We start from the raw sequence: 21,178 nt of genomic DNA, 5'->3' as shown, positions 1-21,178 counted from the left end.
AAATTTTGTTACCTCTTTATTCACAATGGTTTTGCTGGTTGTTGGTGATATCTGAATAATGCAAGGTAGTATTTTGACAATTATGAAAATCTAACGCTGCTGTTTTCCTATTGTCTATTATTAGCTGATTCATTGTTGGCCATTTACTTAGTTGATCTGTAACAGAACTTACTTCATGTTGAATATCTTCAATTTTTGCTGCTTTTACTAATACCGTTGTGTCATCAGCAAACAGGATTATTTTGTGTGATTCACCATGCACACCCAGGTCATTGATGTACAGGGTGAGCACAAAGTCTTGCCCTGATTATAACAATTTATTACAGAATAACCGTTTGACCTAATAATTTACATTTGATGCCGTTACATGAGTTAGTGTTACTAGTCTTTTTTAAGACCACTTACGTTAGTAAACCTCAACGTGTGTTCCCTTGGTAGCTCGAAGAATTTCGAGGCAGTATTCCAGTTCCCGCCAGGTGTTTCATAACGTGTTCTGTCACAGTATCCACAGCAACTTGTATCCTAGCCTTCAGTCCGTCAATGTCAGCAACTGGTGTGATGAAGACTCTGTCCTTGATATAGCCCCAGAAAAAAAAAGTCAAGGGGCGTAATGTCTGGAGAGGAGAGTAATGTCCAGATCCGTGGATTGGAAGGAACGGGAACGGTCCAACACCCTGGCTACCCCGCTCTCCAGACATTACGCCCCTTGACTTTTTTTTCTGGGGGGTATATCAGAGACAGAGTCTTTGTCACACCAGTTGCTGACATCAACGAACTGAAGGCTAGGATACAAGCTGCTGTGGGTACTATGACAGAACACATGTTATGAAATACCTGGTGGAAACTGGAATACCATCTCGACATTCTCCGAGCTACCAAGGGAGCACACGTTGAGGTTTACTAAAGTAAGTGGTCTTAAAAAAAAATCTAGTAACACTAACCTATGTAATGGCATCAAATATAACTTATTATGTCAAACTGTTATTGTGTTATAAATTTTTATAGTCAGGGCAAGACTTTGTGCTCACCCTCTATATGAAAAAAAGAAGAGGTCCCATTACTGACCCTTGAGGTACCTCATAGACTGGGCACTCTTCCGACAGGTATTCAGAGACAATTTGTGCTTTTTCATGAATATGTCTAATGCACACTTTTTGCTTGAGGTCACTGAGAAATGAAGGAATCTATTCAAGCTGACTATGTGTGGGATGCACAAAAGGGTTTTTTAGATTAGGTGACACTCAATCCAATTCAGATAACGTTAGCTGTAGGGAACACAGAAGTATCAGTGTAAGATTGAAAGAAATGCCTCATATAGTTGATAGTGCTAAAATCCCAATGGTAAACTGCCAAAGCATTCACAACAAAGTGCCAAAGTTTGAAGTGCACATAAAAGCAGTGAAGCTTGCACAATACTAGGTACAGAGAAGGTTGAAATCTGAAATTGATAGCAGTGAAATTTTTGAGGAAAATTTAAGTGTATATCGAAAGGATAGGCAAATGGGAAATGGAGGTGGTGTATTTGTTGCAGTAGACAAGAAATTCAGTTCCACTGAGATAGAAACTGAAGCTGCATATGAGCTTGTTTGGGCAACACTTAGTCTCAGGGCGGGCATAAAATGATAATTGGACCCTTCTATCGCCAACCAGACTCGCCTCCTAATGTAAGCGGAAACTTTAAAGAAAACCTCATTTCACGTGTACATAAGTTCTCCAATTATACCGTAATCATTGGTAGGCACTTTAGTCTTCCAACAATTAATTGGGAAAATTACAGTTTTGTTAGTGGTGGGCATGATAAGATATCCCGTGAAACAATACTAAATACCTTTTGTAAAAACTACCTAGAACAGATATTTAGAAACCTCACTCATGATGGAAACATATTGGGTCTAATAGCAACAAATAGACCTGATGTCTTTGAGGATATTCATGTCAAAATTGGTGTCAGTGACCATGACGCGATTGTGGAAACAGTGTTTACTAAATTACAAAGGACAACTAAAACAAGCAGAAAGATATATATGTTCAGAAAACTAGATAAAAAAGTCAGTAATGCCATACCTCAACGAGCAACTTGAAACTTTCAGCACAGAGCTGGAGCATGTAGAGGAGCTATGGCTCTAGTTGAAAAGAATTGTTGATCAAGCACTGGATAGATATGTACCCAGTAGAAAAGTCCATTATGGGATGGAACCTCCATGGTATGCAATAAGTGTAAAGAAACTTCTAAAGAAACAGAGATTACTGCATAATAGGTTTAAAACAAAGCATATCGCTATTGATAGAGAGATGCTGAAAGAAAACATTTGGCTGTCAAGAGAGCAATATGTGATGCCTTCAATGACTACCATAGCAGAATATTGTCAAATAATTTTTCACAGAACCCAAAGAAATTCTGGTCATATATAAAGGCATGAAAATGAGGTTAGCAAAGCAGAAGCTGAAATGCGTAATTCCATTTTCAACACAGGAGAATTTCCCCAATTTAATTCTCATACCACCAAATAGATGAATGAAATAAGTGTTAGTGTGAGTGGTGTTGAGAAATAGCTGAAATCATTAAAATTGGACACATCTCCAGGCCCCAATGGAATCCTTGTCAGGGTCTATACTGAATTTGTGGCTGAATTAGCCCCTCTTCTAACTATAATCTATCGTTGATCTCTTGAACAGAAATTCATGTCCCCTTCTTGGAAAAAAGCACAGGTCACACCCATCTACAAGAAGGGTAGTAGAAGTGCTCCACAAAACTAGCGTCCAATATCCTTGATGTCAATTTGTTGTAGAATCTTAGAACATATTCTGAGCTCAAATGTAATGAGGTATCTTGAACAGAATGACCTCCTCAGTGCCAGCCAGCATAGATTTTGAAAACATCTATCATGTGAAACCCAATTAGCGCTTTTCTCACATGACATACTGAAAGCTCTCAATCAAGGCAACAAAGAAGATGGCAGTTTTCTTGATTTCCAAAAAGCATTTGACTCAGTACCACACCTATGCTTACTGTCAAACGTATGATCGTATGAGGTATCAAGTGAATTTTTTTAGATTGATGACTTTTTGGTAGGGAGGACACAGCTTGTTATCTTGGATGGAGAGTCATCATCAGATGTGGAAGTAACTTCAGGTGTACCCCAGGGAAGTGTGTTGGTGCTCCTGGTGTTCATGTTGTATATTAATGACCTTGCAACAATGTCAATAGTAGCATCAGGCTTTTTGCAGATGATGCAATTATCTATAGTGAAGTACTATCTGAAAGAAGCTGCATAAATACTCAGTCAGATTTTGATAAGATTTCAAAGTGGTGCAAAGATTAGCCACTTGCTTTAATTGTTCAGAAATGTAAAATTTTGCACTTCACAAAATATATATATGGATCACTGTTGGAATCGGCCAACTCATACAGATATCTGGGTGTAACATTCTGTAGGGATATAAAATGGAATGATCACATAGGCTCAGTCATGGGTAAAGACTTCAGCTTGTTGGTAGAATACTAGGAAGTGAAGTCAGTCTACAAAGGGGATTGATTACAAATCACTCATGCGAACCATCCTAGAATATTGCTCAAGAGTGTGGGGCCCATACGAACTAGAACTAACAGGGGATATTGAACACATACAGAGAAGGGCAGCACGAATGGTCACAGGTTTTTTTTATCCGAGGGAGAGTGTCACAGAAATACTGAAGAAACAGAACTGGAAGACTCTTAAAGATAGATATAAACTATCCTAAGAAAGTCTATTAACAAAGTTTCAAGAACTGGCTTTAAATGACTAGGAATATACTATAATCCCCTACGTATTTCTCACACAGGGATCATGAGACTAAGATTGGAATAATTATTGCATGCACAAAGGCATTCAGACAATCATTCTTCCCATGCTCCATACGTGACTGGAACAGGAAGAAACCCTAATAAGTGGCACAATGGGACGTACCCTCTGCCATGCACCTCATGGTGGTTTGCAGAGTATAGATGTAGATGTAGTTGCAGATTTGCTGTCCCCTGTTGCCATAGTACTCAAGCTTGTTAGAAGAATTCTGCAGTTTACCATGTCGAAAGATTTAGTCAAGCCTAAAAGTGTACCTGCTGTTTCCTGTTTTTGGTCAATAGCTTTTAAAACAGTGGTTATGCATTCATAGATTGCCATCTCAGTTGATTTCTTAGTATGAAAGCCATGGCTAATACTCCATTTTTGTTCATAAACCTTACTAATTTATTGCACATTACTTTTTCTAATACTTTTGAAAAACAGGTTGTTATTGGAATGAGGCAGTTGTTTTTCACTTTATCTTTGTCACCAGCTTGAATATATGAATAACTTTGAATGCTTTTAGCTGATCAGGAAAAATGCATGACACTCATAAGCAGTTACACATATGAGTGAAGGTGTCAATTATATGTTAGAGGGAAAGCTGTAAGATTCTGCTGGGTATAAGCTGTACTAAGGAGTATTGAAAGAGTGAGGAAGTACCGGCCACACTGAAATGGACCCTCTGATACTGAAATAGGCTGGAAGAAGTATTAACTACAAGAAAAAAACTTTAATTTTGCATCCAGCATAATATGGAGGTTTACAATTCATAAATCTGTTGTCATATAACATTCACCTCCTTTGAGGTGAAAGAATACATATTATTTGCAGATTGAGCATTGATTTCTTAAAATAACCACATAATCTGAATGACATAATCCGTATCACTTCAGAAACAGGGGTTACCTTCATAGTCTTGGATGTCATTGAATTCAGCATATGTTAAAATTCAGGAGTAGTAAGAAACACGTGTTTTTTTGTTTTCTCCAAAAAAATTCCTGTCCCGAGATACTTTCTGTTTCCAAAGGTGGCACTACAAACACCATTTTGAAGATGAGAATTCCAGAAAAATTTTGAAAATGCTGTATCTTTGTGAGGTGGAAGCTCGGGTGTGATACACCAAACAACACCTTATAATCAGGAGTTCATTTATTTACCTCTTCACACAAGTAAGGCTTACAGAGAACTGAATAGCGGAACTACACAAAGATAATGTTTTGCTATGTTCAAAGATAATGCTCAGATCGATACTGGTGTCGATCTCATTGGCGCCACACGACGATGTCTCCAGTGGGCGTGGCGAACACATGAAGCATGTCCAGGTCGACGTCGGGCAGGGAATGGCGGAGGTTGTGTCATGAGCACCAGATGAAGGGAAACATACGACAAACAACGTGTCATCGCATAGTATTATAGAGATGTCATGGATTATGTCTGGGGGGACAGGCACAAACATCTCGACCGAGGGCACGTTCAAGACATGGGCTTGACATGAGCAGGCTTAAGTCTGTTGAGAGAGACTGTAACAGCTGAATCTTTTATCTGGATGTCATAGGTGTTGGATGAGCACTGGAGAACTTGGTACGGGCCAGTATATGGCGGTTGAGAAAATTTTGGAAGCATGAATTCGTGCAAAATGAGAAGGAAGAATGAGAGAAGAGCAACATGGCTTCAGACCAGGAAGGTCCACGATGGATCTAATTTTTGTTGGATGACATCTGCAGGAACAGCACTATGAATATGGAATAGATCCACTAATGACCTTCGTGTACATTAAAAAGCGTACGATAGTGTACGTAGAAGTAAAGTGTGGAAAGCCCTGGAGAATAGAGGAGTAGCAAAACAGATTATTTGGAGGATAAGGGAAATGCATCATGGAAATGTGAGCTGTGTGAAAGTGGGAGGAGAAAGATCAGATTGGATTGAACAGAGGAATGGCTTGAGGCAGAGAAGTGCACTTTCACCATTAGTCTTCATTGTAGTGATGGATTTTATAATGAATTCAGTAGCACAAGTAATTGGTGAAAGGAAGCTGAAAGCTATGGTGTTTGCAGATGATCTGATGATTTGGGGGGATAAGGAGGAGGAAGTACAAGAGCAGAATGAAATATTCACTCTGCAGCAGAGGGTGTGTTGATATGAAACTTCCTGGCAGATTAAAACTGTGAGACTTGAACTCGGGACTTTTGCCTTTTGCGGGCAAGTGCTCTACCAACCTGAGCTACCCAAGCACAACTCACGCCCCTTCCTCACACCTTTAATTCCACTAGTACCTCGTCTCCTACCTTCCAAACTTCGCAGAAGCTCTCCTGCATACCTTGCAGAACTAGCTCTCCTGGAAGAAAGGATATTGTGGAGACATGGCGTAGCCACAGCCTAGGGGATGTTTCCAGAATGAAATATTCACTCTACAGTGGAGTGTGCACTGATATGGAACTTCCTGGCAAAAACTATGTGCCGGACCGAGACTTGAACTTGGGACCTTTGCCTTTTGCGGGCAAGTGCTCTACCAACTGAGCTACCCAAGCACAACTCAGTTCGAGTCTCGGTCCTGCACACAGTTTTAATCGGCCAGGAAGTTTCAGTACAAGAGCAGTTGGATGTATAGGAACGAATAGTACAAGAATATGGGATGAAATTTAGTATAAGTAAGAGTGAGATGAAGGAGAAGGGAACAACGGGAATAACAGTTGGTGGGGAACGATTGAGGAGAGTGGTGAGTTTCAAGCACCTAGGAAGCCTGATACAGGAAGATTTAAAAAACAACAGAGAAATAAATGAGCGGGGGAGAAAAGCAGTTGGAAAAAACAATTTCCATAAATTATAGTGAAAGTTCAGAACGTTATAGTAAAAGAATTTTGACAGATAGTCCAAATGGAGGATTTCTTTGTAATCATAAAGCAGTTACCTTCCAAAAAAAAAAAAAAAAAAAAAAAAAAAAAAAAAAAAAAAAAAAAAAAAAAAAAAACAGCAAAGTATCTTGAACTGTTCCAGAGATACAGCATTTTAAAATTTTTTTCCAAAATTCGCATCTTCAAAATGTTATGTGCAGTGTCATCTTTGGAGGGCTATGTCTTGGAGCAGAAATTTTTTTGGAGAAAACAAAAAAAAATACATGTTCCTTATTCAGTCATTCATTTTAACATACGCCAAATTCAACAACATCCAAGACTATGAAGGTAAGATTTTTTCCTAGCCTGCCTGAATTGATATGGACTATGGCTGAACCATTTTGTTTACAAATCACTTTGACGCATGCCAGCCACTGGCTAGATTGGAGTGACAAACAACCTTTCATTCTGGTTCAGTGTAGTTCAGCCTTGTTCATGTGTTACATGAGGAATAGAAAGAGTCTAAACAAACTGTATTGTAGCTAACTCTTGCATTGTAATACATACTGCAAACTCCTTAACATATCCTAAACTGGGGACAAATAAATCAGTAAATTCCATGCATAAATTCTCAACTGCTTGGTTCAACATAAATGGAGAAACTGGGGAAATCTGTTCATGTACCAAGAAACCATACTGATTAAATGAATCTAGTCCAAATATCTATAGAGCATTTGTGGGCAGTAGTACCAAAAAGGTTATGTTCCTGTAAATGTGTTTGTCAATTACTGGGACTGTGGACTGATCTTTAATTGGATTTGAACTGCCTTCGACCTCACGATTTGATTTGATTTTTTATTGGTCCAGTTTTATCATATAGCACAAATTGTGCAATTGATATTGGACAGGTCAAAGATAAGTTACAATAATACATAGTATTAGCAATTAAAATTAGGTACCTACTACAATTAATTTTGTTACTTATTCAGAAATTCTCTGACAGAATAGAAACAGTGCTTTATTAGAAATGCCTTTAGTTTAGCTTTAAATATTGGATGAGTGGTATTTTTTATTTCCTCTGGTATCTTATTGTGTAGTATTACACCAATGTTAATTGTGCTCCTCTGATAGGTGGTTGTTCTGTGATATTTTTGATGTATATTTGATTCCCTTCTGGTACTATAGTTGTGTACACTTTTGTTCTGTAGCAGTTTGCCTGTTTTCAGGAGGTAGCCCCTAGTGAACAAGATAGTTTCAAAAATGAATAAACTTGGAACATTTAGAACACCAAGCTCAGTAAAATGGGATTTACAGGACTCCATCTTTTTAAGGCCACAAATTATTCTTAAAGCTCTTTTTTGCATTCTAAAAACCTTTACACTGTGAGTTGAGTATCCCCAGAAAATGATCCCATATCGGATTAGTGAGTGGAACTGTGCATAGTATGCCTGCAGTACTGTTGTTTTGCTTGTTGTAACCTTTAAAATTCTTAGGCCATAGCACACAGATGATAGTTTTCTACACAAGTTATTTATATGTGTGTCCCACTTTAAGTCTTGCTGAACCCAAAGACCCAAGAATTTTGTGACACTTTCATTTTCCAGGGGATCATTTTTTAATTGGGCTTGAATAGACATTTGGTTAGTTGGAGGAATTAAATGAAAATCGACACACACAGTTTTTTCAGTATTTATATTGAGTTTGTTTTTTGTAGACCACTCAGAAAGTCTTTTCATAGAACTTTCTGCTGTGGACCGCAAAGTTCCTGGACTGGATCCAGTGAGCAATATGCTGGTGTCATCAGCAAACAGGATAGTTTTTGTAGGACTGATATATTCAACTAAGTCATCCACATAAATCAAGAAGAGTAGTGGACCTAAGACTGAGCCCTGTGGTACACCATATTTTATTGGTAATTCCCTAGAAAGAAAGGAGTTGTTTCTTGTTTTATTCATTTTGTTGAATTCATACTGAAGTGATACCTCCTGCCTGCGGTTTTTTAGATATGAACACAACCAGCTATGTGCTACACCTCTTACTCCTCGTCTTTCTAATGTTATGGTCCAGGACGTCGAAGGCTTTTGATAGGTCTAGAAAAATACCTGCAGCTAATTTATGTTGATCAAGGGATTTTAAAATGCAGTCTAAGAATTCGAAAATTGCTGTCTGTGTAGATTTAGACTTTCTAAAACCATGTTGTTGTACTGTAAGAGGTGCATATTTATTTATGAAACTTAAAAGCCTGTCATAGAAGAGCTTTTCTAGAATTTTTGAGAAGGAACTTAACTGTGACATGGGTCAGTAGTTTGATATTTTTTCAGAAGAACCTTTTTTTAGCAGTGGTGAAATTTTTGCTATTTTAAAAATATCTGGGAATACACCAGGTTTTACAGAGAGGTTGAAAATTTTTGCCAAGGGGTTTGCTATGTGGTGAGCACATGCTTTTAATATGAAATCAGGTACTTCATCAAGACCACTTGACATTTTATTGCTTAATGATTTAATTTTACGTATAATTTCATTGGGGTTTGTTTCATACACATACATAGAAGCATTGAAGGTCACTGACTTGCTGGAGAAACTTGAGACTGGTCCTTGACGGTGTACTTGAATGAGGTCTTCAGCTAGTGAGGTGAAGTATTCATTGAATTTTTCCACAACTGAATTTGGGTATGTGACTTTTGAGCCTTCTAGTGTTAATGATACATTCTTTTTCTTTGGCACTGAACTACAAATTTCTTTCTTTATAAATCTCCACGTGGATCTCATTTTGTTAGATGAGTTTCTTATCAAATTGTCATTCCACATAATTTTTGCCTCTTTGACTACTCTACCATAGATTCTTTTGTAGGCTTTTGAATAATCTGCGAATTCTTGGGTTACTCTATATTTCTTACAAGAGTACTGCAGAAATCTGTTCCTCTCACTGGAAATTTTTATGCCTTTAGTTACCCATTGCTAATTATTGTTAGGTTTTACTGTTTCTACTACTTTTGGAAATGCTACATTAAAATAGTGAAGAAAGATGCTCTGAAAACTCATGTACATGCTATCAACATTGTTCTGAGTCGCGATGATTTTCCAGTTCTCCTTCACCAGTGAGAGATTAAAAATTCTAATGTTATCTTCAGAAAAGGTTCTTTTTTCAACTACTTTTCCGGAACTGCTATTACTTGTTGGCATTTCTATACACAGCAGCTGTGCCTCATGATCACTATAACCCATGCTCAGTACTCTGCTTGTGAATCTGTAAGTTGTTTCTGAGATGAATATTTGGTCAATAATGGAATTTGTGCATTCTGTTAATCTTGTTGGACAGTGTATTGTGGGGATCATATTGAATGTGTTGGTCATATTTATCAAAGCATCTCTGCCACTGCTATCTTTTGAAAAATCAATATTGAAATCCCCACAAAGCACTATCTTCATATTTAGTGTACTGATCTTGTTCAGCAGAACCTCTAGTTTATTCATGAAGACTGACAGATTTCCACTTGGTGCTCTATATATGTTAATAACTATGAAATTAAGCTCTGGCAGTTTGGTAATGGAAAGTTCAAAGTCTTTTTCAATTGAGTCAATATAACTTTTACTGACATCACAGAACTTTATTTGTTCTTTCACAAAGATAGCAGAGCCACCATGTTTGGAAAACTCTCGGCTAAAATGACTTGCTAATATGTATCCTGAGATTGAGGTTAATTTTACTTCGTCACTTCATAGCCAATGTTCAGTAATGCAAATTATGTCTATGTTTAGTGCATACTGGAGTAGTGCTTCCAACATGGAAATTTTATTTGTGAGTGACTGAGCGTTATGGTGTAGTATAGCAAAATCTGGGTACTTAGTAGCTTTAGTTGAAACGGTTTCTGATTCTTTATCTAATGGCATTTCTAATACAGCACTTACCCTAAAAATTTTTCTGTATCTTTCTTGTGTGTGGCTTCTGTTCGCTGGTGGCAATCAGCAGGTGAGTTAACTTCTGGAGCTTGTAAAAGTTTTGCTTCATCCACATCTGTCCTCTTCGGTTTAAACCATTTCGTAATTTTCGTTTGGCTGACGACTTGATTGATTGCTTCTTGCCTAATCGGTTTAAACCACTTCGTAATTTGCGTTTGGCCGATGACACAGCTTTTAACTCGTCTAAAGCACTTCTTAATCTCCGTTTGTTTGTCACTTATACTTTTTTCTTCACTCTTCTTCGAAATGCGAATACATATTTTTTCGGCTAGTAATTTCTTTCCTGGCATATTTAAATGAAGTTCATGGACTGTATGGAACCTTCGCTCCAATCTGTTTATGTCTACAATATCGACATTCTTAAAGTTAGTGCATATTTCAGTGATACACTCGTTTGCAACATTAGTTTCGCGGTTCACACAGCCTGTGAGGTACCAGCTTTGGAATCCCTATGGCAAATAAGTTTGTCAATGCGTCAGTGAGAGAGTTCTTCCCATATAAACCAGGAATTGGCCCAGAATAAGTAAGTAAATAAATAATATGTGAGGCCTACCCATTGTCAGATGCCACTGTATGTCAGTGCATCATTCTGCTCAAATCAGGGTACACGACAGATAACAAGAGACTGACAAACTGAACAAAAATGACTGAACTCCTAGTAGCAGAAATATTGAGCCCACTTCTGTCCAAAGTTCTGGTGAGAATGTGTGACAAAATTACTGGATCATGACAAAAGATAGTTGTGGTGAGGAACCAAGGAAATATGACTTGTTGATGTATCTGTTGGCGGTTATGCAGAATTCAGGTGAACTGAGCTTATGTTATGACTTACACTGAAGAGCCAAAAGAACTGGTACACCTACCTAATATCATGTAGGACCCCCGCAAGCACACAGAAGTACCACAACATGACATGGCATGGACTCGACTAGTGTCTGAAGTAGTGCTGGAAGGAATTGGCATCATGAATCCTTCAGGGCTGTTCATAAATGGAGATCTCTTCTGAACAGCATGTTGTAAGGCATCCGAGATATGCTGAATAACGTTCATGTCTGGCGAGTTTGGTGGCCAGCAGAAGTGTTTTAAACTCAAAAGAGTGTTCCTGGAGCCACTCTGTAGAAATTCTAGACGGGTGGGGTGTCACATTGTCCTGCTGGAATTCCCAAGTACGTCAGAATGCACAATGGACATGTATGGATGCAGGTGGTCAGACAGTATGCTTCTGTGCGTGTCACCTGCCCGTGTTGTATCTAGATGTATTAGGGGTCCCATATCACTCCAACTGCACATGCCCCATACCATTACAGAGCCTCCACCAGCTTGAACAGTCCCCTGCTGACATGCAGGGTCCATGGATTCATGAGGTTATCTCCAGACCTGTACATGTCCATGTGCTTGATACAATTTGAAGTGAGACTTGTCCAATCAGGCAACATGTTTCCAGTAACCAACAGTCCATCGTAGGTGTTGATGGGCCCAGGCAAGGCATAAAGCTTTGTGTTGTGTAGTCATCAAGGGTACATGAGTGGGCCTTTGGCACTGAAAGCCCATATTGATGATGTTCCGTTGAATGGTTTGCATGCTGACACTTCTTGATTGCCCAGCACTAAAATCTGCTACAATTCGCAGAAGGGTTGAACTTCTGTCACATTGAACAATACTCTTCAGTCTTCGTTGGTCCCGATCTTGCAGGATCTTTTTCCGGCTGCAGCGATGTCAGAGATTTGATGTTTCACTGGATTCCCTATATTCACGATACACTCATGAAATTGTCGTACAGGAAAATCCCCACTTTATCACTACCTTGGAGATGCTGTGTCCCATTGCTTGTGTGCCGACTATAACACCACATTCAAACTCACTTAAATCTTGATAACCTGCCATTGTAGCAGCAGTAAATGATCTAACAACTGCGCCAGACATTTATTGTCTTGTATAGGCGTTGCCGACCTCAGGGTTGTATTCTGCCTATTTACATATCCCTGTATTTTCATACACGTGTCTATACCAGTTTCTTTGGCACTTCAGTGTATATGTGGGGTTTGGGGAGTGGCCAGGTGACATGTGTACATTCCATGGTAGGAGGAGGTACCAGAGCTAGATGGGGCATGACCAGGACCTGACTGTTCATTATGGCCACATGCTGACAGCACTGAAGGTGCTGTTCTAATGCCTGAACTGATTCATTACTTTATGCCAAAACTTCAGATAATGGTGGGTTTCGCTAACATAATGCCTGTGCTCGAACCTCTTTATCTGAGGCTTTTTTTATGATGCAATCATGAATCTTGGAGCCTGCATAAGATTTCCCCCACTGAGGACTCTTGCAAACAGATCCACAATATTGACTTCAGTGTTTCAATTTTGTCACCCAGTCTGAGTAGGATTGTGGCAGGAACTTCTATAATTGAAGCATCTGCAAGCATGCTACAACTACATGTGTATGTTTGTTACAGTATTGCAGACATCAACTCACAAGTACTGAAAAAGTGTGGAGTATTGGAGTTCTACAGAGAGCACAATTTGTGAAGAAAACTATTCTCTGAGAAGACCAAGCAAAAAGCAGTGTCTGCTGAACTGTTGGGTTCATTTCCCAGTGTACATCAAAAAGATGATAAGGGTATTTCTGATAGTTCTCTCATTAAAAGGGGGTAATGGGGTCGCTGGTGATATTGGCTGCAATGCAGTTGGAGAAGTTTCCTCTGTTCCTGTTAGTTTTATAGCAGTCCCAACAACATTTGTTGCTTGATAAGTCCATCTTGTAGAGGAGTCCATGTAACACAGTTTATTGCAACACATGTCAAAACATATTAGCACTGATAAAAGTATACTGACACTGTTAACTGAGACTAGCTAATCATCAACAGAGTATATAACAGGCCCTGTCAGAATTAGTATCTACTTTGTAAACTGTTCCACATCAATAATCATAGTAAGATTAGCTTCCATGTGGCATCTGAACAGTATATGGCTGGAGTAAGCAAACCGACTCCATGGCCTGGGTTGCCTTCTTTATAGGGTGTGCTATAGTTATTGTGGTGATGCTGCCTTCAGAAAAAAATTAAAATAAATAAGAGAGCAATGCTGTTGGCAGCACTGTCTGGCCACCACATTTACAGTGAAAGATAATGTAAGAGGAATTTCAGTCTCCGCATTCCCTGAATTTCGTGACTGTCCTCCTCATCACAACTGTCACAGCTTTCTACGTCAATTTCTAGATGTGTTCTGAAGTGTCCATTTCCCTTAGTCCATCATCCAGTATGAGAGGATGACTTGTGCTTAAAATATTAATTGGCATTGCAGGAACACAATGGTTCTGCCAGTTTAGCATGTTTATTTGTTTTCTCTGAATTCATGAATTGGACAAATGTATGATGTATAATGGAGAGTACGTTAAAGGTGACAAGGTTATGAAAAACTTTTTTTAAAAAAATAAGTGCACCATTTGCACCTCATCGTTTTACGTGCATTCATTCTAATTGTAGTCATCGCCACAAAATGTAATTTGGTTGTACTTTTGGATATCTAAGGAAGGACAATCAGTTAACTTGATTTTATGTTTAGTTGCACATTGCTTAGATAGCCACAGTGTATGTGTGAATGCTTGATTGCTACATTGATTTCTTTTACCTGCGCTGGGCTTGCGTTAATCTGGTTAAAAGATTTTTTCCCTTACAGGCTTGTACCAGAATCCACAACCAGGTCCATCATCTGCTTATAGTTGCTACAACCCACCAGTTGGATATCCTCATGATAGTCAGATTAGGTAAGAAAAGCATTTGTTGCAAGGTAGATTAAAACAAGGCCTGTTACATTTTCTTAAATACGCTGTCTGACGAAAAGAAAGTGAAGCAACCAGAAGATGTCTTTATTCATCTTTGGCCACCACTGACCATGAATACAACAAAATAGCCTCCATCTTGCCTACATAACATCGATATACTTAATTACACGATTATGGATGTTTAGTAAATGTTTTAAATTTTAACACATGTTCACCATCTGTACCTAAAAAAATTCTTTTATGTAATAGAATGTATTTTCAGCCAACCATTTATATATTTTTGTAAAAATAATTTAGACAACATGGACCATGCTGAGGGGTGGCAGTTTGTTAGTGCCCTTTTAGGGTGCTTACTCTGGGGGAAGTGGGCTGCTTTTACCAGTCTTTGTCTTGGAATAGCTATACTAATTTTCCCCTCTGTGTTATGCTGGTATTTATAGCCTCTTATATGAAAGTCTTTTGCATTCTGTTTATAGCAACGAGACACACCCTTTTTTTTTTTTTTTTTTTTTTTTTTTTTTTTTTTTTTTTTTTTTTTTTTGTAAAAAAAAAAGCAGGTTGGTTTTATTCAGGATTCCAATGCACCATATTATTCTCCACTCTTTTTCTGTAAAACTCTATTTTTCAACATAATCTCCATCCAGTGTAACAGCCTTATGTCACCATACTGGGAGGGCCTGTTTACCCACATGGTACTACACTACTGGTCGACATTGGAGCCAACATCTTGCTAATGAATAACCTCCTTATCATCCGTGCGCTGCTTCCTGCGGAGTGCATCTTTCATTGGCCTAAACAGGTGGATGTTGGAAGGTGTGAGATCCGGGTTGTAGGGTGGATGAGGAAGAAGAATCCGATGAAGTTTCATGCAATACGACAGCTAGGCATGGACTTTCTCAATGTAGATGTTCCTTTGCAGCTTTTTGACTCCAGACTTTGTAACGTTATTTCAGATACCAACAGGGGTGTTCATTTTTTACAAGTGCACCCAGTACTGAGTATTTATGGTGGGGTTCAACTATTTAAAGACTGGTGTAAAGATGTTTATTGACTTTGAGAACTACGTAATCATTTTAAAAATGACTAGGTTAAATTTTGCTGTTTAGGTTTGACTATAAGTGCTAACAGTAATTTGGCTTGTGAAATATGTGTGGATTTTGGAATGTGGGAAACCTCATGAAGCTATTGTATGGATCTGCCCTGGAAGAAGTACCCTACTTACAAGGGCAGCTGCCATTTCAAAAAACATGTTACATGATGTTAAATTCTGCATACTATTAATGAGATACTTAATCAATTACTGATGTATATCATGTAGTTCATGTAAGTGTAGTGTTGCAAGCATTGAGGCAAAATCTGCTGTAGCAAATTATCGCAGTTTGCATCATTAGTTTTCAATTAAATTGGAATATGTTATTGAAATGTTGCAGTGTCCCTTTTGTCATCATTTAATAGCTGAGGTTTTACAGATGGTGAAAAAAAGAATTCCATAAACCATTCAGTGTATATTATACTGACCTTTCAGGTGCTCTTTTATGAGGTGTAAACAAATAGGCATAACAGATGTCTTAACTTGTTTGAAAAAGCATGATTTCTTACTTTTACCAGTAATAAGCATAGGCACTTGGTGGTTACCAGCAGTAAAGAAATCCTTGCTTATTTTATGACTAGGTGCTGCTAATTCATGATATGAAGGAAGAGTTTTTCGTGGTCAAAATTTCGAATCGAGCCCAGTTTTGTCAGCATTGTAAACGTTTTTGAGAGCACAATCCTCTTTCTTCAACACATCCCTTAGGCTGATATTGAAAGTATCAGTTGCTGAAGAATCAGCAGACAGATTTTCTCCTTGTATTTGGAGCTCACAAATGCTGTGTCTTGACTTAAAGCTTTTTAATCAGCCCATGCTTGCTTTAAAATTCGATAGCCCGGCAAGGTTTTCATTAAATTGAATTCCCTTTCCACATAGAATGGGACCAGAGATAGGTTGCCCTTGTGATCTTTTTTGTTTAAACCACTTGCAAACAGCATCATCTGGATCTATGTTCTTGACAAATTTCATAGTTTTATGACATACCGATCCATCAGTAGAATTTGTAAAGCTTATATTTTGCTTTTTATACCAGTATTTGTGTCGACTTACCATCATTTTACTTATTCGATAATTTGTTTGCAGATTCATATTCCTCTATCCCTTTAATAATCTTGTATTTATTTCTCATAGAAATGACAATACATTTACATTTTTAGACATTTTACATTGCAAATTTACTTTACACGACAAAGTTGACACAAATGATCATAACAGAGTGCAAATGGATACTGTTGTTGGCAACCTGTTATTCTACGGGGAGGGGCAAGACCATAGCAGGAGAGGGCGGCACATGGGAGTGAGTACCAGTTTGGTTAAGCAGTCATTCGGATAATTGTCACTAAAGAGCAGTGAACCCCCTAACCACCAATGGGTTAACAATGAATGTGACCTCTCTGCTTGCCCATCTAGTTTTAGAACACTGAGCGGAACCTTACTCATATTCAAAACCTTACCCATTCCACTACAAAACACAACAAAATTTCTGAACATTTCACAACAGCTATGTCCACATTTTGAATTGCATATTTATATTGAACATGTCTTTCTGAAAATTATCTACTTTTCTGTCAACTCCAATAAGTCTTCTACATTCACCACACCGTTCCCTCATTATCAGCTTCTAATAACTTGTCCACATCTACAGTTGGAAACTTAGTGATAAGCGTCTTTGTTTTAACAACCTTTCTCTTTTCAGTTTGCGCACCTTTCATCGCAGCATTGCTTGCTTTGACTTTTACGAATTTCTTTTTGCTCACTTTATTACTAACTACAGAAACTTAACACTTTCCTTTAGCAAGGTCATTTATATTATTACCACATTCATTGACCACCTGTACACTTTTCAATTCAACATTTTTTCCCTTATATTTTCTGTGCCATTTCCTTTCACTAAGCAATCTTGCACTGGGTCTAAGTTAGAACAAAAATTAAAGATGATATCATACAATCTCTCTATTATTTAACTTCTAATATTATTACCAACTTGCTTAAAACATTTTGTCATCACTTTTAACTGCCCCTCAATGGTTAACTTACTTTTAAATATGGCCATCTGATATGAATGAAACATTTCCTCTTTCGTTGTGTCATTGCGAGTTTGGCATTCATATCATTTACTAACTGCGCACAAGATATCTCACCATCACTTACATTACATGCAGTTAATGGCAAATTATTTACATTATTGTTAATCTCCAAGATTCTGTACTCATTCTCAAACTGACTTTCATTTACACTTCCATCCACTCTTTGAATAAATTCATTCACTACTTCCATACACACTATGTCAACAGAAACTGTATAAATATTTATATTAACAACTGTTAGGGCTAATAGCAAATAACTTAAGGATGGGTGCTATCGCATTTGGTAAAGTATCAGTGGTTACAAGTGAGAGAACAGCAGTTTTTTGTAGGGTAGGGAGGGCAGAAACAAAAGATATTCAGAGACAGGTTGAAAGTGACATTCAATTGATAAAATAGCTAGCCAGAAAGCAAATTTTAATGTACACAATTCATGCAAAGAGCCTCTGATTGAAACTGTAGATATTAAAAAATCGACAGATAAATTAGGTTCAATCAGGTGCAAATGAGTCAGTGCACAAAATTAGTTATCCTTATTGCATCAGAGTATCCAAGGATTGAGCTTAATGAGTTACTTATTTGTGTTGAAGAATTAGAGTTGAGCAAACCAGTTGATATAATTTTCCTCTCTGAACATTGTGTGACCACTGGTATAGATATGTTAATGTTACAGGGTTCAAGTTAGCCTCTTACTTTTGGAGAGAAAATATGGGGAAATAATTTCGAGAATGTTGATATTAATAAATTGTTGCTCAGAGCAGCACTTAGAAGCTTGTGCAACGGTAGTAGTATTTCATAATCAGTCCTTTATAATAGTAAGTGTGTACAGAGCACCTTCAGGAAACTTTAACCTCTTCATAAAAAATCTGGAAACTCTGTTGCTCCACCTTACAGTAAAAAACAAGGAAATAGTGGTTGCTAGTGATTTTAATGTGGATTTATTGAAAAGCTCTGTAAGTGAATAGTTATTGCAATCAATAACACTCTCATTCAATTTAATTCCTACTGTGAATTGTGCAACTAGGGTATGTAAATGCCCTGAGACTGTTATTGATAATATCTTTGTAGACAAATCTAGGGAAAAAGTCATATCACAAAACAAATAGTAAATAGGCTATCTGATCATGACATGCAGCATCTTATGTTAAATGTTGAAACTTGTCAGTATAAAAAATCTTTTAAATGTGAGGGCAGGATAGTATTAAATCAGTAAAAAATTGAGAATTTTAGGAGATTGCTCAGTCATGAACTGGATAGATGTTTACAATACTTCTGACACAAAAGGGAAATACAAAGCATTCACTAATAAAGTTACTTCGTCATTTGGAAATTGTTTTGCCCTAAAGGTAACTCACATCAAACAGAAGTTTAAAAATAAATCTTGGATTACACAAGGAACAAAGAAATCGTGGGACAAAAGGAGACTGCATTTACTATCTAGGAACAGATCTGATGTTAGCCTTGTAATGCATTACAAAGAGTACTGCAAAATATTGACGCAAGTAATCTAGAAATCTAAGCAGCTTTATTATGAGGCAAAGATAATTAAATCAGGCAACAAAATAAAAACTATAAGAGATATGGTGAAGACGGAACAGTTGGGGTCAAAAAGGAAGAGGAGGAGATATCTCTAAAATAAATGAGACATTGGTAACAAGTGCATGTAATACTTTGTTTCTGTTACTGACAGCTTTGGGTTTTAGGTTCTCTAAACAGTGCAGTGGATTATGTGAGACCAGTCTCTATGAATAATAAAACGGAAATGACATACACGTTTCCCAAAAAAGTAGCATCCATCATAAAATCCTAAAAATCAAACTATTTGTACTAGTTATGATAACATAACAATGAAGTTATGCAAAGAGTGCTCATGTGAACTGAGGTCTGTCTTAAGTTATTTGTGTAATCAATCTGTTATCAGTGGTACATTCCCAGATTGGTTAAAATGTGCTGAAGTTAGGTCTCTTTACAAGAAGGGGGATAAAGGGATACCATCGAACTATCAACCAATTCCACTTTTGCTGGATTTTTCAAAAATATTTGAAAAGGTTGTGTTCAAGTGTCTCATTAAGCACCTGACTGCAAATAATATATTGTCCAATTTATAGTTTGGGTTCTTTAAGGGTTCTGATAAACAGGGCGGTCCATTGATAGTGACCAGGCCAAATATCTCACGAAATAAGCGTCAAACGAAAAAACTACAAAGAACGAAACTCGTCTAGCTTGAAGGGGGAAACCAGATGGCGCTATGGTTGGCCCGCTAGATGCCGCTGCCATAGGTGAAACGGATATCAACTGCGTTTTTTAAAATATGAACCCCCATTTTTTATTACATATTCGTGTAGCACGTAAAGAAATATGAATGTTTTAGTTGGACCACTTTTTTCGCTTTGTGATAGATGGCACTGTAATAGTCACAAACGTATAAGTACGTGGTTTCACTTAACATTCCGCCAGTGCGGACGGTATTTGCTTCGTGATACATTACCCGTGTTAAAATGGACCATTTACCAATTGCGGAAAAGGTCGATATCGTGTTGATGTGTGGCTATTGTGATCAAAATGCCCAACGGGCGTGTGCTGTTTATGCTGCTCGGTATCCTGAATGACATCATCCAAATGTCTGGACCGTTCGCCGAATAGTTGCATTATTTGAGGAAACAGGAAGTGTTCAGCCGCATGTGAAATATCAGCCACGACCTGCAACAAATGATGCCCAAGTGGGTGTTTTAGCTGCTGTTGCGGCTAATCCGCACATCAGTAACAGACAATTTGTGCAAGAATCAGGAATCTCAAAAACGTCGATGTTGAGAATGCTACATCAACATTGATTGCACCCGTACCATATTTCTACGCACTAGGAATAAGCATGGTGATGACTTTGCACGTCGTGTTCTGCCACTGGCACAAGAGAAATTACAGGACGATGACAGATTTTTTGCACGCGTTCTATTTAGCGACGAAGCGTCATTCACCAACAGCGGTAACGTAAACTGGCATAATATGCACTATTGCGCAACGGAAAATCCACGGTGGCTGTGACAAGTGGAACATCAACGATCTTGGTGGGTTAATGTATGGTGCGGCATTATCAGAGGAAGGATAATTGGCCCCTATTTTATCGATAGCAATCTAAATGGTGCAATGTATGCTGATTCCTACGTAATGTTCTACCGATGTTACCACAAGATGTTTCACTGCATGACAGAATGGCGATGTACTTCCAACATGTTGGATGTCCGGCACATAGCTCATGTGCGGTTGAAGCAGTATTGAATAACATATTTCATGACAGGAGGATTGGTTGTCGAAGCACCATACCATGGCCCACACGTTCATCGGATCTGACGTCCCTGGATTTCTTTCTGTGGGGAAAGTTGAAGGATATTTGCTATCGTGATCCACCGACAATGCCTGACAACATGCGACAGCGCATTGTCAATGCATGTGCGAACATTACGGAAGGCGAACTACTCGCTGTTGAGAGGAATGTCGTTACACGTATAGCCAAATGCGTTGAGGTTGAGGACATCATTTTGAGCATTTATTGCATTAATGTGGTATTTACAGGTAATCACGCTGTAACAGCATGCGTTCTCAGAAAT

The 21,178-nt window shown here is 38.1% G+C and overlaps 1 protein-coding gene across 3 annotated transcripts in view; it reads left to right on the top strand.

The window, feature by feature from the left end:
* LOC124804498 (spermatogenesis-associated protein 22) overlaps nt 1-21,178 on the top strand; it is a 119,790-nt gene that overhangs the window by 25,143 nt on the left and 73,469 nt on the right. For all 3 annotated transcript variants that reach the window (XM_047264757.1, XM_047264758.1, XM_047264760.1), the window contains one exon: nt 14,294-14,381. In XM_047264757.1, coding sequence (XP_047120713.1) covers nt 14,294-14,381 — 88 coding nt within the window. The remainder of the gene's footprint in view (nt 1-14,293; nt 14,382-21,178) is intronic.

Source organism: Schistocerca piceifrons, chromosome 1, assembly GCF_021461385.2.
Source record: "Schistocerca piceifrons isolate TAMUIC-IGC-003096 chromosome 1, iqSchPice1.1, whole genome shotgun sequence".
Lineage (NCBI taxonomy): Eukaryota > Metazoa > Arthropoda > Insecta > Orthoptera > Acrididae > Schistocerca > Schistocerca piceifrons.
Note: the sequence above shows the minus strand (reverse complement) of the source record. Positions and strands in the feature narration are given on the sequence as shown.